Source organism: Oncorhynchus gorbuscha, linkage group LG06, assembly GCF_021184085.1.
Source record: "Oncorhynchus gorbuscha isolate QuinsamMale2020 ecotype Even-year linkage group LG06, OgorEven_v1.0, whole genome shotgun sequence".
In the NCBI taxonomy this organism is placed as follows: domain Eukaryota; kingdom Metazoa; phylum Chordata; class Actinopteri; order Salmoniformes; family Salmonidae; genus Oncorhynchus; species Oncorhynchus gorbuscha.
Window position 1 is genome coordinate 15,560,970 of NC_060178.1, and position 18,469 is coordinate 15,579,438.

At 41.9% G+C, this 18,469-nt stretch overlaps 1 protein-coding gene across 1 annotated transcript; it reads right to left on the minus strand.

Moving 5' to 3' along the window:
* Positions 1–11,867: 11,867 nt before the first annotated feature.
* Positions 11,868–17,338, minus strand: LOC124037024 (hyaluronidase-5-like). Its single transcript, XM_046351644.1, has 4 exons — positions 17,135–17,338; positions 14,207–15,169; positions 13,064–13,153; positions 11,868–12,920 (listed from the first exon to the last, which is right to left on the minus strand). Exons 2-4 carry the CDS (start codon positions 15,146–15,148, stop codon positions 12,489–12,491), a joined length of 1,464 nt encoding a protein of 487 aa, XP_046207600.1. The 5' UTR covers positions 15,149–15,169; positions 17,135–17,338; the 3' UTR covers positions 11,868–12,488.
* Between the last annotated feature and the right edge of the window lie 1,131 nt (positions 17,339–18,469).

An 18,469-nucleotide genomic window follows, 5' to 3' on the forward strand; every position in this document is an offset into this window, starting at 1 on the left:
TTTTATGATAAGCTGTAGATGACACTATTTACCGAGAGAGATTTAATCTAAGACTACAATCAATGAGCTGTATACAACCATAAGCAAAAAGGAAAACGATCATCCAGAGGCAGCGCTCCTAGTGGTTGAGGACTTTAATGCATGGAAACTTAAATCCGTTTTACCTCATTTTTACCAGTATGTTGAATGTGCAACCAGAGGGAAACAAACACGTACCAAGCTCTCCCTCGCCCTCCATTTGGCAAATCTGACCACAATTCTATCCTCCTGATTCCAGCTTACAAGCAAAAACTAAAGCAGGAAGCAAAAACTAAAGCAGGAAGCAAAAACTAAAGCAGGAAGCACCAGTGACTCGGTCAATAAAAAAGTGGTCAGATGAAACAGATGCTAAGCAACAGGACTGTTTTGCTAACACAGACTGGAATATGTTTTGGTATTCTTCTGATGGCATTGAGGAGTACACCTCATCAGTCACTGGCTTCATCAATAAGTGCATCGATGATATCGTCCCCACAGTGACTGTACGTACATACCCCAACCAGAAGCAATGGATTACAGGCAACATCCGCACTGAGCTAAAGGGTAGAGCTGCCGCTTTCAAGGTAGAACTATGCCCTCCGACGAACCATAAAACAGGCCAATACAGGACAAAGATTGAATTGTACTAAATTGGCTCTGACGCTCGTCGGATGTGGCATGGCTTGCAAATTATTACAGACTACAAAGTGAAGCACAGCCGCGAGCTGCCCAGTGACATGAGCCTACCAGACGAACTAAATTAGAACCATGCTAGCTTCGAGGCAAGTAACAGTGAAACATGCATGAGAGCATCAGCTGTTCATGATGACTGTGTGATCACGCGCTCTGTACCCGATGTGAGTAAGACCTTTAAACAGGTCAACATTCAAAAGGCCGCAGGGCCAGATGATTACCATGATGTGTACTCCGAGCCTGCGCTGACCAACTGGCTAGTGTCTTCACTGACATTTTCAAGCTGTCCCTGACTGAGTCTGTAATATCAACATGTTTCAAGCAAACCACCATAGTCCCTCGGCCCAAGAACACTAAGGTAACCTGCCTAAATGACTACCGATCCGTAGCACTCACGTCTGTAGCCATGAAGTGCTTTAAAAGGCTGGTCATGGCTCACATCAACACCATTATCCCAGAAACCCTAGACTCACTCCAACTTACATACTGCCCCAACAGATCCACAGATGATGCAATCTCTATTGTACTCCACACTGCCCTTTCCCACCTGGACAAAAGGAACACCTATGTGAGAATGCTATTCGTTGACTACAGCTCAGTGTTCAACAGCATCGTTCCCTCAAAGCTCCTGGGACTAAACACCTGCCTCTGCAACTGGATCCTGGACTTCCTGACGAGCCGCCCCCCAGGTGATAAGGTTAGGGAACAACATTTTCGCCACGCTGATCCTCAACATGGGGGTGCATGCTCAGTCACCTCCTGTACTCCCTGTTCACTCATGACTGCATGGCCAGGCACGACTCCAACACCATCATTAAGTTTTCCGATGACACAACAGTGGTAGACTGATCACCGACAATGATGAGACAGCTTATAGGGAGGAGGTCAGAGAAATGGCCGTTTGGTGCCAGGACAAGAACCTCTCCCTCAACATGATCAAGGCAAAGGAGATGATTGTGGACTACAGGAAAAGGAGGACCGAGCACGTCTCCATTCTCATCGACGGGGCTGTAGTGGAGTAGGTTCAGCGCTTCATGTTCCTTGGTGTCCACATCAACATCAAACTATCATGGTCCAAACACACCAAGACAGTCATGAAGAGGGCACAACAAAGCTTATTCCCCTTCAGGAGACTGGAAAGATTTGTCATGGGTCCTCAGATCCTCAAAAAGTTATACAGCTGCACCATTGAGAGCATCCTGACTGGTTGCATGATTGCCTTTGTATGGCAACTGCTCAGCATCCGACCACAAGGCACTACAGAGGGTAGGGCGACAGCCCAGTACATCACTGGAGCCAAGCTTCCTGCCATCAAGGACCTCTATACCAGACGGTGTCAGAGGAAGGCCCTTAAAACTGTAGACTGGTACTGGAGCGTCAAGTCTTGGTCCAAAAGACTTCTGAACAGCTTCTACCCCCAAGCCGTAAAACTCCCGAACAGCTAATCAAATGGCTCCCCACTCTATTTGCATTGCCCCCCACCCCCTATGTTATGCTGCTGCTGCTACTCTCTTTTATTCTACCTACATGTACATATTACCTCAATTAACTCGACTAACCAGTGCCCTCGCACATTGACTCTGTACTAGTACCCCCTGTATATAGCCTTGCTATTGTTATTTTTCTGCTGCTCTTGAATTATTTGTAATTTTATTTTTCATTGTTTTTACCCAGCTATTTAAAAAAACTATTTAAAAAAACTGTATTCTTGGTTCGGGGCTTGTAGGTCAACATTTCACTGTAAGGTTGTATTCAGCGCATGTAACGAATAAAATTGTATTTTATTTTATTTTATGTGCTTTTACAAATCATGTCCAATCAATTGAATTTACCACAGGTGGACTCCAATCAAGTTGTAGAAACATCTCAAGAATGAGCAATGGAAACAGGATGTACCTGAGCTCAATTTAGAATCTCATAGCAAAAAATACTTATGTAAATAAGGTATTTGCTAAAATTTTTAAAAACCTCTTTCCACTTTGTCATTATGGGGTATTGTGCGTAGATTGATGAGGAAAATCTTTATTTAATCCATTTTAGAATACGTCTGTAAAGTAACAAAATGTGGAAAGAGCCAAGGGGTCTGAATATTTTCTGAATGCACAGTATGGCTTTATCTCATCTACTCTGGACAGCATCATGTTTTGCTAAAGTCTGGTATATAGCCCCCCTATTATATCAGCAGACAACTGTTGCCATAGACGACTCTGGTAACCTTTAGTGACCTTGTAAAATTACCATTCTCCACATGCAGCGATGGACAGTACCAATCTCCACATGCAGTTGCAAGAAGGCGCTGATGGACATTACCCATCTCCACATGCAGTTGCAAGAAGGCGCTAATGGACAGTACCTATCTCCACATGCAGTTGCGAGAAGACGCAGATGGACAATTACCTATCTCCACATGCAGTTGCGAGAAGGCGCAGATGGACATTACCTATCTCCACATGCAGTTGCGAGAAGGCGCAGATGGACATTACCTATCTCCACATGCAGTTGCGAGAAGGCGCAGATGGACATTACCTATCTCCACATGCAGTTGCGAGAAGGCGCAGATGGACATTACCTATCTCCACATGCAGTTGCGAGAAGGCGCAGATGGACATTACCTATCTCCACATGCAGTTGCGAGAAGGCGCAGATGGACATTACCTATCTCCACATGCAGTTGCGAGAAGGCGCAGATAGACATTACCTATCTCCACATGCAGTTGCGAGAAGGCGCAGATGGACATTACCTATCTCCACATGCAGTTGCGAGAAGGCGAAGATGGACATTACCAATCTCCACATGCAGTTGCGAGAAGGCGCAGATGGACATTACCTATCTCCACATGCAGTTGCGAGAAGGCGCAGATGGACATTACCTAACTCCACATGCAGTTGCGAGAAGGCGCAGATGGACATTACCTATCTCCACATGCAGTTGCGAGAAGGCGCAGATGGACATTACCTATCTCCACATGCAGTTGCGAGAAGGCGCAGATGGACATTACCTATCTCCACATGCAGTTGCGAGAAGGCGCTGATGGACATGGCCGCATTGTTTCAGACTGCTAAGTATCTTTGCAGTATTTTTTTGCTTGTGAGATATTAGTGCACAGTTGAAGCTAGGAGCACAAGCATTTCGCTACACCCGCAATAACATCTACTAATCATGTGTATGTGACAAATCAAATTTGAGTTGACTAATGGAAAACCACCATGGAACCCAGCACACAGCCTAAATCCAAACAATAAAAACAACAGTCATGTGTGTAGCTACATGATATACAGTTGAAGTCGGAAGTTTACATACATCTTAGCCAAACACTTTTACACTCAGTTTTTCACAATTCTTGACATTTAATCCCAGTAAGAATTCACTGTTTAAGGTCAGTTAGGATCACCCCTTTATTTTAAGAATGTGAAATATAAAAATAATAGCAGAGAGAATTATTAATTTCATCTTTTATTTCTTTCATCACATTCCCAGTAGGTCAGAAGTTTACATACACTCAATTAGTATTTGGTAGCATTGCCTTTAAATTGTTTAACTTGGGTCAAACGTTTCAGGTAGCCTTCCACAAGCTTCCCACAATAAATTGGTTGAATTTTGGCTCATTCCTCCTGACAGAGCTGGTGTAACTGTGTCAGATTTGTAGGCCTTCTTGCTCGCACACTCTTTTTCAGTTCTGTCCACAAATTATCTATGGCATTGCAGTCAGGGCTTTGTGATGGCCACTCCAATACCTTGACTTTGTTGTCCTTAAGCCATTTTGCCACAGCTTTGGAAGTATGCTTGAGGTCATTGTCCATTTGGAAGACCCATTTGCGACCAAGCTTTAACTTCCTGACCGATGTCTTGAGATGTTGCTTCAATATATCCACATGATTTTCCTTCCTCATGATGCCATCTATTTTGTGTAGTGCACCAGTCCCTCCTGCAGCAAAGCACCCCCACAACATGATGCTGCCACCCCCGTGCTTCACAGTTCGGATGGTGTTCTTCGGCTTGCATGCCTCCCCATTTTTCCTCCTAACATAACGTTTCATCAGACCAGAGGACATTTCTCCAAAAAGTACGAGCTATGTCCCCATATGCAAGCCGTAGTCTTGACCGCCTCCTGTTATAGAACCTTGATCCCCTCCTGGTATAGAACCTTGAACCTCTCCTGCTATAGAACCTTAATTCCCTCCTGCTGTAGGACCTTGACCCCTCCTGTTATAGAACCTTGACCCCCTCCTGTTATAGAACATTGATCCCCTCCTGCTATAGAACCTTGAACCCCTCCTGCTATATAACTTTGATTCCCTCCTGCTATAGAACCTTGAACCCCTCCTGCTATAGAACCTTGACCCCCTCCTGTTATCAAACCTTGACCCCCCTTGTTATAGAACCTTGACCCCCTCCTGCTGTAGAACCTTGATTTCCAACTGCTATAGAACATTGAACCCCTCCTGCTATAGAACCTTGGTCCCCTCCTGCTCTAGAACATTGACCCCCTCCTGTTATAGAACATTGATCCCCTCCTGCTATAGAACCTTGACCCCTCCTGTTATAGAACCTTGACGCCCGTCCTGCTATTGATCCTTGACCCCCTCCTGCTATAGAACCTTGAACCCATCCTGTTATAGAACCTTGATCCCCTCCTGTTAAAGGATCTTGATCCCCTCCTGCTATAGTACCTTAAGCCCGTACTGCTATAGAATCTTGACCCCCTCCTGCTATAGAACCTTGACCTCCCTTTATAGAACCTTGAACCCCACCTGCTATATAACATTGATCCCCTCCTGCTATAGAACCTTGACCCCTCCTGTTATAGAACCTTGACGCCTGTCCTGCTATTGATCCTTGACCCCCTCCTGCTATAGAACCTTGAACCCATCCTGTTATAGAACCTTGATCTCCTCCTGTTAAAGGATCTTGATTCCCTCCTGCTATAGTACCTTAAGCCCGTCCTGCTATAGAACCTTGATCCCCTCCTGCTATAGAACCTTGACACCCTCCTACTATAGAACGTTGACCCATTCCTGTTATAGAACCTTGACCCTCTCCTGCTGTATCACCTTGATCCCCTCCTGCTATAGAACCTTGACCCCCCTTGATAGAACCTTGATCCACTCCTGCTATAGAACCTTGATCCCCTCCTGCTATAGAACATTGAACCCCTCCTGCTATAGAACCTTGGTCCCCTCCTGCTCTAGAACATTGACCCCCTCCTGTTATAGAACATTGATCTCCCCCTGCTATTGAACCTTGAACCCATCCTGCTATAGAACCTTGATCCCCTCCTGCTATAGAACCTTGAACCCCTCCTGCTATAGAACCTTGGTCCCCTCCTGCTGTAGGACCTTGACCCCTCCTGCTATAGAACCTTGGTCCCCTCCTGCTGTAGGACCTTGACCCCTCCTGTTATAGAACCTTGACCCCCTCCTGTTATAGAACATTGATCCCCTCCTGCTATAGAACCTTGAACCCCTCCTGCTATATAACTTTGATTCCCTCCTGCTATAGAACCTTGAACCCCTCCTGCTATAGAACCTTGACCCCCTCCTGTTATCAAACCTTGATCCCCCTTGTTATAGAACCTTGACCCCCTCCTGCTGTAGAACCTTGATTTCCAACTGCTATAGGACTTTGATTCCCTCCTGCTATAGAACCTTGATCCCCTCCTTCTATAGAACCTTGACCCCCTCCTGTTATAGAACATTGAACCCCTCCTGCTATAGAACCTTGATCTCCTCCTGTTATAGAACCTTGACCCCTCCTGCTATAAAACCTCGATTCCCTCCTGCTATAGAGCATTGATCCCCTCCTTCTATAGAACCTTGTTTCCCTCCTGCTATAGAATCTTGATCCCCTCCTTCTATAGAACCTTGATCCCTTCCTGCTATAGAACCTTGACGCCCTCCTGCCCCCAGAATATGATTTTAGGGGATGATAGACAAAAGTCTACACATAATGCTCCTTGATATACATGCACACACACACGGGTTTCTCTTTATTGAGATCTATACAGATGTATTTCCTGGATGCTTTTAGTGTGAACCCTCTGGAGGGTTGGGAAAGGGCCTATGCAAAAGGACACGATCGTGTTCTCTACTTATCTCTCATTCACCATGTAGTGATCACCTTCAAGTCTATCCTTAAACTTTCGAAGTTAAACATGGCAAAACTGGCTTGAAAAAACTACTTCGTTTGTGGTTCCCAGATATTATCCAATGGTACGCTTTCTAGAGGGAAACCATGTGGATTATAGTTGTCAGGATTAACTTGATGATATTCCAGTATGTCGATAAGAAGTTTTGTTTTGTGACGGAAATTAGATGAGAATGTGATTAGAATTGTAACCATGGTGATATCAAGGCTCTCACTCTCTCTGTAGATGGCTATAGTTTTAGAAGAGAGGAGATTGAGGTTTTCTGCAGTGGATTATAGAGATGTAATGATTAGTTCTTGTTTCTGTGAGTATCCCACACTGTGTTGGAACTTCATAGCCTCAGCTCTCTGTATTTGAATCAAAGAAAACCCTTACGGAGAAACCATGTGAATTTCACATGTGATCACGTGACCTCGTGTGGTTTTTCCGTAAGGGATGTTCAATGCAGTGAGGCACAGGCAGCAGGTGTGTAGCAAGGTTTGTTTTGTGTGTGTGTTTCGCTAAACACACACGTACACACACAAAATAAACATATGTTGACAAGAAGACAAGTACGCATAAATATGCCCAAGCCCAAATTCATTTGACCCCTGAAGAGAATGGAGTCCAAAGGGATTTGATCTCCCCTCATCAGTATGCTCTTCCTAATCTAAGTCTTCAGAGACAAAGGGATTTGATCTCCCCTCATCAGCATGCTCTCCCTAATCTAAGTCTTCAGAGACAAAGGGATTTGATCTCCCCCCATCAGCATGCTCTCCCTAATCTAAGTCTTCAGAGACTCAGGGATTTGATCTCCCAAAATCAGCATGCTCTTCCAAATCTAAGTCTTCAGACACAAAGGGATTTGATCACCCCTCATCAGCATGCTCTCCCTAATCTAAGTCTTCAGAGACAAAGGGATTTGATCTCCCCTCATCAGCATGCTCTTCCTAATCTAAGGCTTCAGAGACAAAGGGATTTGATCTCCCAAAATCAGCATGCTCTTCCTAATCTAAATCTTCAAACAAAGGGATTTGATCTCCCCTCATCAGCATGCTCTTCCTAATCTAAGGCTTCAGAGACAAAGGGATTTGATCTCCCCTCATCAGCATGCTCTTCCTAATCTAAGGCTTCAGAGACAAAGGGATTTGATCTCCCAAAATCAGCATGCTTTTCCTAATCTAAATCTTCAAACAAAGGGATTTGATCTCCCCTCATCAGCATGCTCTCCCTAATCTAAGTCTTCAGACAAAGGGATTTGATCTCCCCTCATCAGCATGCTCTCCCTAATCTAAATCTTCAAACAAAGGGATTTGATCTCCCCTCATCAGCATGCTCTCCCTAATCTAAGTCTTCAGACAAAGGGATTTGATCTCCCCTCATCAGCATGCTCTCCCTAATCTAAGTCTTCAGACACAAAGGGATTTGATCTCCCCTCATCAGCATGCTCTCCCTAATCTAAGTCTTCAGACAAAGGGATTTGATCTCCCCACATCAGCATGCTCTCCCTAATCTAAATCAATAAGTAGGACAATGTAGCATTCTCAGAGTCATGAAATATAATAACCATCAGGGCTTACCCTGCAGCACAGTAGCTTTAAGGTACTGTTCTAAGAGAGTACATTATTTCATATTACTGCATTCCCCAGTCCTTTCTCTAAATGACTTCTCTCTCTGTCAGATGGAACCCATTGGGCAGAAACTGGTTGAGTCAGCGTTGTTTCCATGTCCTTTAGATGTTGAATTGAGTGCTCAGATGAAAGGAGTGGGTCACTCCAAACTGTTCCTGACATTACTCTGACATGGTGATATTCATACGACATTTTAGAAGAAAAAAAGACTATTAAAAAGAAAAAAAAGATTCTATTAAGAACAGCTACTCTAAACTATGGCAGACAAGAGAAATAACAATCCTCCTTATCACTATAGATATCATAGAGGACAAACAACCACCAAAGAGCAATGCTTTTTCTCAGCCTTGACAGTTGTATTCAAGCTGAGTCATTGCTGAATGGTTTGTGCAGATACACTGTCCGGCTATAGACCCCCTTTTGTGTTGCACTTGAGAGAGCCAATGCCGCTTAGTTCACTCTGTAGTTGTAAAGACCACCTCCACCCACCCTTGAGATGAGTGTAAACCCACTCTAATCGCAGACAGTCACCCGGTGTCGCAGCAGTGTGTGTTGATGTGTCATGCTTAGGGCCCTGTGTTATGCTGTACAATTAAACCATTTGCACTGTTTCATTCAGCTGGACTGTGGCTACCCAGTATTAGACTGCCACCTGTTGAAGCAAGAACTTCACCGAATATCAAATGTTTTAGTGAATAGAAAAACACTTGGAGTTACTCTTGAACTCTTATTAAAGACACAATCTGGGATATGTCCAGCTGTTTAATAGTCATTTCAATGAATGACGAGTGCCATTGGTATGTGTCATTGCTATGTGAAATTATGTAACCAGTTGCCTTATTGGTTTCAGAATGTATTAATCCATGAGGAGTTTCCCACGCAAAACGGGATATATGAGAAGAATTGTTGTCACTGTTGTCCCTTGACTAACCCAGAGGAATCAGTGCAAAATGCAGATTTATCGCCCCCTACAGTTACTTTACACTATCAGCAGGAGTTTAATTTCCCTTCCTGTCTGGCTAGGACAGCATTCCCTTCCTGTCTGGCTAGGACAGCATTCCCTTCCTGTCTGGCTAGGACAGAATTCCCTTCCTGTCTGGCTAGGATACATATGGATACATATTTTCAAATGGAGGAACGCTAACAGCAACAAGGAGCTCGGGTGGAACATAGTGGTATGGTCTGGTTTATTTGTTTACATTGTCCCCTTAGTGAGACACATAGGCACTCTAGCCAGAAGAGACATGGATTCATGCTATGGATCTGCAACATCCAATAATAACTTCTCCTGTCCTATTCGGTGTCCTGTGTGAATTTCAACTGTTCTGCCTTATTATTATTGGACCATGCTGGTCATTTATGAACATTTGAACATCTTGGCCATGTTCTGTTATAATCTCCACCCGGCACAACCAGAAGAGGACTGGCCACCCCACATAGCCTGGTTCCTCTCTAGGTTTCTTCCTAGGTTTTGGCCTTTCTAGGGAGTTTTTCCTAGCCACCGTGCTTCTACACCTGCATTGCTTGCTGTTTGGAGTTTTAGGCTGGGTTTCTGTACAGCACTTTGAGATATCAGCTGATGTAAGAAGGGCTATATAAATACATTTGATTTGATTTGATTTTGATTAATATCTGTGAGAAATGACTGAAATCAAATCACATTTTATTTGTCACATGCCCGAATACTTCAGGTACAGGTATACTTTACTGGGAAATGCTTACTTATGAGCCTTTTTCCCAGCAATGCAGAGTTTAAAAGTATTTTCATGATCAATGTATTTTTTTTAAATTTTTATCTGTCAGACAGACACAAAGTTCCCTCGAGCTAAACAACAGGTTTTGAAAGCTATCTGGAGATTTGTGAACAGGAAACTTGTCATTGACAGGAGATGCCAGTGGTCTATATACCTGATGAATGCTGGCCTTACAGTGTCATAAGATATTAGGGTACAGTATGTCACATTAGAAACCTAGTTAAAGGTTGTAGATAAACAGTATATCACATTAGAAACCTAGTTAAAGTTTGTAGATAAACAGTATATCACATTAGAAACCTAGTTAAAGGTTGTGGATAAACAGTATATCACATTAGAAACCTAGTTAAAGGTTGTGGATAAACAGTATTTCACATTAGAAACATAGTTAAAGGTTGTGGATAAACAGTATATCACATTAGAAACCTAGTTAAAGGTTGTGGATATACAATATATAAATTTAGAAACATAGTTAAAGGTTGTGGATATACAGTATATCACATTAGAAACCTAGTTAAAGGTTGTGGATAAACAGTACAGTATATCACATTAGAAACCTAGTTAAAGGTTGTGGATATACAGTATATCACATTAGAAACCTAGTTAAAGGTTGTGGATATACAGTATATCACATTAGAAACCTAGTTAAAGGTTGTGGATATACAGTATATCACATTAGAAACATTAGAAACCTAGTTAAAGGTTGTGGATATACAGTATATCACATTAGAAACCTAGTTAAAGGTTGTGGATATACAGTATATCACATTAGAAACCTAGTTAAAGGTTGTGGATATACAGTATATCACATTAGAAACCTAGTTAAAGGTTGTGGATATACAATATATCACATTAGAAACCTAGTTAAAGGTTGTGGATAAACAGTATATCAATTTAGAAACATAGTTAAAGGTTGTGGATAAACAGTATATCAATTTAGAAACATAGTTAAAGGTTGTGGATAAACAGTATATCACATTAGAAACATAAAGGTTGTGGATAAACAGTATATCACATTAGAAACCTAGTTAAAGGTTGTGGATATACAGTATATCACATTAGAAACATAGTTAAAGGTTGTGGATAAACAGTATATCAATTTAGAAACATAGTTAAAGGTTGTGGATAAACAGTATATCACATTAGAAACATAGTTAAAGGTTGTGGGTATACAGTATATCCAGTTACACTTGTGATCTTGTCTTTACTTGGAAATGATGGTATTTTCACCATAATGTGTACTTTATGTAACGGATGTGAAACGGCTAGCTTAGTTAGCGGTGTGCGCAAAAATAGCGTTTCAATCGGTTACGTCACTTGCTCTGAGACCTTGAAGTAGTAGTTCGTTTCAATCGGTTACGTCACTTGCTCTGAGACCTTGAAGTCAGTAGTTCCCCTTGCTCTGCAAGACCTTGGCTGCTCTGCAAGGCTCTTGTGGAGTGATGGGTAACGATGCTTCAAGGGTGAATGTTGTCGTTGTGTGCAGAAGGTCCCTGGTTTGCGCCCGGGTATGGGCGAGGGGACGGTTTAAACATTTAATTGTTACATTTACATCACCATCAAATGTGTTTACATTTTTCACAGCAGTTTAATTTATGTTTTCGTATTTTCACCAAAAGTGCAGTGTTCATACCTTTTACCTGAACTTTTTTTATTAGAATTTTTTACATATGGTAGCAACCCAAACTAGTATCCCAAACATAAACTCAAGAAGCCCTGGAAACTCCAAGTGGCAGTACAACACCTCCTTTTGTACACAATACACATACATCACAGGTGGCTTGTGGCACCTTAATTGGGCTCTAAGTAATGGCTGGAACAGAAAATAAATCAAATGGTATTGTCATGGCTGTTGAAGGAAGAACTGGACCAAGGTGCAGAGTGGTCAGCGTACATTTTCTTTTATTATAAAAAATGACGCCAACAAAACAACAAACGTGAAAACAACCGTGAAGCTACAGGCTATGTGCCATAAACAAAAGTCAACTTCCCACAAAGACAGGTGTGAAAAGGGCTACCTAAGTATGGTTCTCAATCAGAGACAACGATAGACAGCTGTCCCTGATTGAGAACCCTACACGGCCAAAATATAGAAATGCAAATAATAGAACATAGAATACCCACCCCAAATCACACCCTGACCAAACCAAATAGAGACATAAAAAGGATCTTTAAGGTCAGGGCGTGACAGGTATCAAACACATGGTGTCCATATGCTTGATACCAATCCATTCACTCCATTCCAGACATTATTAGCAGTCTTCCCATCACCAGCTTCCTGTGTTGTTGCACATCATTACAAGAAAAACATACATACTGTAGACAGAAGTCAGAATGACAAACGGTTGGAAGTATTGGGGAGTTCCATTGCTTTGGACAAAGTTGGGGAAGGCGTTTAGAGTAATGGAGGACTGACATGGTTCGTCAGAGTAGCACAAACAGTCAAATCTGTCAGCAAACCAGTCAATCTCATGTTGGGACATTTCACCCTTCACAGCCAGATTGCCTGTTTTATATCTCTTGATCTGGAAGGTATATGGGTTGAGGTGTAGGTAGTCGTCTCTGTCCCAGTGCTTTCTGATGCATCGGCCATTCGCCCGACACAAAGCCTCGCTGCACAGCCGTGATGCTGTGGAAACATTCAAGATGTATGGATTCATGATCTTCTCCAGGTGGCGTCTGGCAGTGATGCAGGAGTCCTGTGAAAAGTTAGGGGCAGAATGTTAAAGTGATTTTGTTGTGTTTACATTAAATGTTTGATTAAATGCATTTAGGTGTTAAAGATGTATGGATTGTTCTTAGAAGCATATGAAATAGATCTGTAAAGAAATAGGGAGCATACCTCTGAGTCAGTGACATTCATGTCCCCCCAGGAGATCACCCCAGCCGCTCCCAGGGCAGCTGCCTCCCCAATGGTGTTCACCAGGTCATACTGGAAACCACAGAGTTACAAAGTCAGAAGGGAAAATCACTATGACATAATACACCCCCACCAAGTCATTTAAAAGATACAAATCACACCAAGTTATTCAAAGGTTACACATTTTGCCAAGACAAAACACTAGCACTTCAAACACACTTCAAACAATAACATGATAGAAAATGAGTGTCACGTTCTGACCTTTATTTCCTTTGTTTTGTATTTATTTGGTATGGTCAGGGCGTGAGTTGGGTGGGCAGTCTATGTTTGTTTTTCTAGGTTTTGGGTATTTCTATGTTTCGGCCTAGTATGGTTCTCAATCAGAGGCAGGTGTCATTAGTTGTCTCTGATTGAGAATCATACTTAGGTAGCCTGGGTTTCACTGTGTGTTTGTGGGTGATTGTTCCTGTCTCTGTGTTTGCACCAGATAGGACTGTTTAGGTTTTCGCTCAGTTATTGTTTTGTTAGTTATTTCATGTCTAGTTCCTTTATTAAAGAACATGAATAACCACCACGCTGCATTTTGGTCCTCTTCTCCTTCACCAAAGGAAAACCCTTACAATGAGACTAAATAAAGTTGTCATGTTGGTAGAACAGAGGATTAAAGAAAGAGATAGAGAGATCACTATGATTTTTTAGCAATACCCTTGAGACATTTAGGCCAGGGGTCGGCCAAAGGTTTTTAGCAACATAAAAAACTATACATCTTTTTTGTAGGATTTTAGTTTTATGTCAAAAAAGACTAAAATCACCAGCATTCCAGTAAAACATTTGTTTCATTTAGGAAATCTATTAAATTATTCCCACAAATATAAAAAGAGACATATGTGATCGTGTCTCAATATAATCAAGGTATGAAAGTATTGTTCTTTTGAAATACAATCTCTTTTTGGGCTTAGTTGTGGTCAATTATGCAGTGTACAAATTATTATAATTAATTTCCATCCTCTCCCACGGCTGAATCTAGTTGCAGACCCCTGGTTTAGGCTATGTCTGATTTTAGGCCAGTTAGTGTGCTGTCAGGTACATAAATAGTTTTCAGATCTCTTGACAGTGTTCACTGACCTCTGACATGTAGTCATCACCACTATCTTTGAAAACTGGGCGGATGTAGGCGTAGACAGGAATGGCGTAACTTTGGTTGGGGAGCATGGATACTCTCATAGCCTCCTGAATGCGGTGGCGGACAAACAGGCGGGCTTGGTAGGAATCTCTCAGGATCAGCTCCAGATAGATGGATGGATAGAGAGCAGTGGACTCCTTCCATAGCCACATCAACTCATCGTTCCTCTCTTGCTCAAGCTCAGGACAACTCCCAGAATAATCACTCATATCCTGGTTGTAGTCGTAGTTGTAACAGTCCGGGTACAGATAGTATCCCCAAAGCCTGTTGGGTCTTAGCCTCTTCCCAACCAAGAGAGATCGGAGAAAGTATCGCTTTGCTGCTTGCTCAAACACTATCTTGGCTCTGTCTTCGGCCTCGTCGTCGGATAATTTTGGGGTCTTGGTTTTCACAGTCTCAATTGAGAGATCTCGATAGATGTCCTTGCTGCCCCAGTTCCGGGCCCACTGTGGTCGCCACTCCTCAAAGTCAAGGATGGCGAGGCCCGGTTGGTCTTCGGGGATGTAGTATTCAATGTCATCTTCGGCCTGCTCACGGTGTTCCTGGAAATCAATCAGCTGTGGAAGGCCTTCATCATACATTTCCCCTGTGTCCTCGTCCACGTAGGGGAAGAGGCCGAAACGGTCAGTGTAGAAAATGGAGATGCTTTGGTTGGTGGCAGACTTCAAAGTGCTGCTCACTAACTGGAAGTGGGAGAGGTTGAGACCTACGCCAAATCTGGTCTCGCAGAGTTCTGTGGGAGCGTTCCACATGAATAGGAAGGGGTAGTCAGGATCTACAGGTGGGTCTGTTTTAGGTAGTGCCCAGTTAGTGCCCAGCAGAGTCATGAGAAGAAAACATTCCATGAAGTGCAGTCCACGAACGGAGACCCTGTCCAGATTCATTTTCAACTCTTTGTCTTATTCCTTAAGATGGGAAAACAAAGCATAATGAAGTTTTTGTGAGTAATGTTTTGGAGCAGTATCAAAAGAAAGCACATCCAACCCAGATTTAAGTAGGTCAATGTGTTCTGCACTACCTTTCTTTTCAAAGCAGATTTCCTTTCAAAGAAGAAGTATTTGTTTTTGTTTGATGTAATTTTGGCAAATACAAACATAACTGTGACATCACTGGTCAGCATTCTATCCTGCACCATCTACTCAAAAAAAGCTTTTCAATTTAAAGTGTTCAATTCAAGAAAAATAATGACATTTTTCTGCGAGGGAACATCTGGTGTGGAGAGGAAAATACAACCAAACACTGCACAAATTGTAAAAATAGAAGTAATAGTCAAAATGGAGGCAATAGAGAATGACATCAGCACAAAACTAAGCACATTGTATTCAATCTTTTTTTTGTTTTTTTTTCACCTTTATTTAACCTGGTAGGCAAGTTGAGAACAAGTTCTCACTTATAACTGCTACCTGGCCAAGAAAAAGCAAAGCAGTTCGACACATATAACAACACAGAGTTACACATGGAGTAAAACAAACATACACATCAATAATACAGTCGAAAAATAAGTCTATATACAATGTGAGCAAATGAGGTGAATCATATCTGTGATTTCTCAACTGCTGAAAATGATCACCCCATTTCCTGTACAATAGATTCCATTATTATGTAAAGGGTCAATGATTTGGAGCATTTCCAAAGATCTGATCTATGTTCTGTTTTTCTCTTTCCTCAAGAACACCTGTTGGTACTTGTACTATTTCACAATGTATTGCAACTGGAAGAGTGGGAATTGGAGTTGATGATCATTGACTAGCAATGCCTGACGTGTGAATTAGAGCTCTGTGATATGGATAAGAATCCGTAATACAATAAATTGCCTGAATATTGTGAGTATGATGATTAGAACTATACATTTATAACATTAATGTGCATCACATATATATATATTTTATATACTTTAAACTACAAATAGTTTGATGGTTGAAGTCATCAATTGTAAAATGAACAAACACCCATATTAACAAACGTATTTCGCATTTCTGTAGTAAATGTGAATTATTTTAATGAAGGATATCTGCAAAATGTCTGCGAAAAGTGATTGGTATGGTCAGAGTTTATTGTCCCAGTTCTACACTCTTAGAAAAAAGGGTTCCAAAAGGGCTCTGAAGCTGTCAACATAGGATAACACTTTTTTGTTCCAGGAAGAACCTTTATTGGTTCAAGGTAGAACTATTTTGGGTTCCATGTAGAACCCTTTCCACAAAGGGTTCTACATGGAACCCAAAATAGTTCTACCTGGAACCAAAAGGGGTTCTTCAAAGGGTTATCCTATGAGGACAGCCGAAGACCCCTTTTTGGTTCTACATAGCACCTTTTTTTCTGAGAGTGTACATGTATCTCTCACTTGAACTAATTTGGATGGTGGTTGTACTGGAATAAAGTCACATCCAGTTAAGCTGTCTCGTGTCCAAGTCTCTTCTTTAATAAGGCTGATGTTCCACTCTCTGAAACCTACAAACGGCGCGTTGCATTACCACCATTTCATTTACATGGCAGACAGGAACTTAGACACACGTCAGGCATTACTAATCAATGATCATCAACTCCAATTCCCACTCTCATTCCTCACATTATGCAACCTTGTAATGTACTCAAGGTTTAAAAAGGCTTCTATAAAGTTTGTCATTTCCAAAAAATGAAAAATGAATCAAACCCTACTAAAATGTCCATTAATTATAATCCAGATAATAATTCACATTTCCTTTTGCTGCAGGATTATTTTCCTGCTGTTGCGAACTGGCTCAAATTAAGATCCGATATCTATACCACTTCAAACTTACTTAAAACAATAACATGAGAGAAAATGAGACTTAACAAAGTTGTCGAGCTGGTAGAACAAAGGAATAAAGGTTACAATATGAATGTGCACACACCTGTTCCAGGGATTCGCACACAAATCCCTTGCAATCCAGCACACTCTGTATTTCCCCTTCTCCTGCTCAAAATGTTTGATCCCTTAATACAAACCTCACCACAGGTCTCATCTGGGAAATTTAAATAGTGTGTCTCTAAATACGTTTTGCGACAGCTTTGAGCGTAGCTTGGTGTTACAAAGCAAACGCTTGCGTAAACTTGTCAGCACGGAGAAGACAGACGTTGATTTATATGCTAGGTCTTGTGACTCCCTCAGGGGGTTCTATTTATTGGGATTCGTTGATATGAACAGGTTTAAAATGAACTTGTCTGTGCCTGGAGGGGGGTATGAGGAAACATGTTTATCACAACAATGTGTGGACACCACCAAATATCCTTGCTATGTGTCATGATTTGATTTGTCTCTAGTATCTTTCCCTCTATATGCTTGGTCAGTTTAAATTGGAAATGTACTGCTGAGTAATTGTACATACGTAGCCAGTAATTTCATCATATCTATGACCGGATCTGTTAATTCTTTGGAGTCTAAGACGTTGGGGGGGGGGGGGTGTTAAATTGAAATTTGATTTGGAATTGTAGGACCTTTTTTTATACCTTTTAGGTATAATATATATTAATTATGTATATGCCCATAGAATCACATTGAATAACACATTCATAAATGGCAAAAAGGACAGTCCAAAAATAAATAATAAGGTTTTGAAGTGTTTGTCTTAATTCTAGGAGACCTACAAAAAACCTCAGGAAATGTATCTATATTTTTTACACATATATATAACCCCTTATTGGGAAGGCACAAAACTAACTTTTTTTTACCTAAGTGTTTGGACGCTACTAAACAGAAGTTTGCACATTGACGGTACCGACTTCGTACGAGTCTCTTGACACTTGTGGGGGTCATAGAGCAAAATGGAGAACATCATTCGTGAGTCTCCCCCTTTCAAAAGACTGGTCATAATAGCTCAAGTCCTTCGGACACAACAGACTTTTTTGTGAGAAGACTGATTTTTCGGGATGTCTCATGGTTTGACAAACACCGCTCTAGCTTTTCCACCTTTCACCACAGTTGTGGAAGTGCGACAGGCAGATGTGGTGGATTGAGAAGCATCCAATGCAAAAAAACATCTCTATCTTAAACATTGATTGGGACCCAAATGCAGACTGTGTTGAAGTAACAATATTTATTACAGCAACAGGGGCAGGCAAACGACAGGGGCAAGCAAACAACGGGCAGGGGTCGATTATCCAGAGTAGTGGCAAAGGCGCAGGACGGCAGGCAGAGTGGTCAGGCAGGCTCAGAGTCAGGGGCAGGCAGAGTGGTCAGGCAGGCTCAG

Excerpts from the sequence above, each read along its gene's own strand:
- LOC124037024 (XM_046351644.1), bottom strand. The coding sequence starts at position 15,148 with ATGAATCTGGACAGGGTCTCCGTTCGTGGACTGCACTTCATGGAATGT. Across the intron at positions 13,154-14,206 it reads GTGATGACTACATGTCAGAG|TATGACCTGGTGAACACCAT; the intron begins GTCAGTGAACAC and ends TGTGGTTTCCAG. Across the intron at positions 12,921-13,063 it reads TGAATGTCACTGACTCAGAG|GACTCCTGCATCACTGCCAG; the intron begins GTATGCTCCCTA and ends AACTTTTCACAG.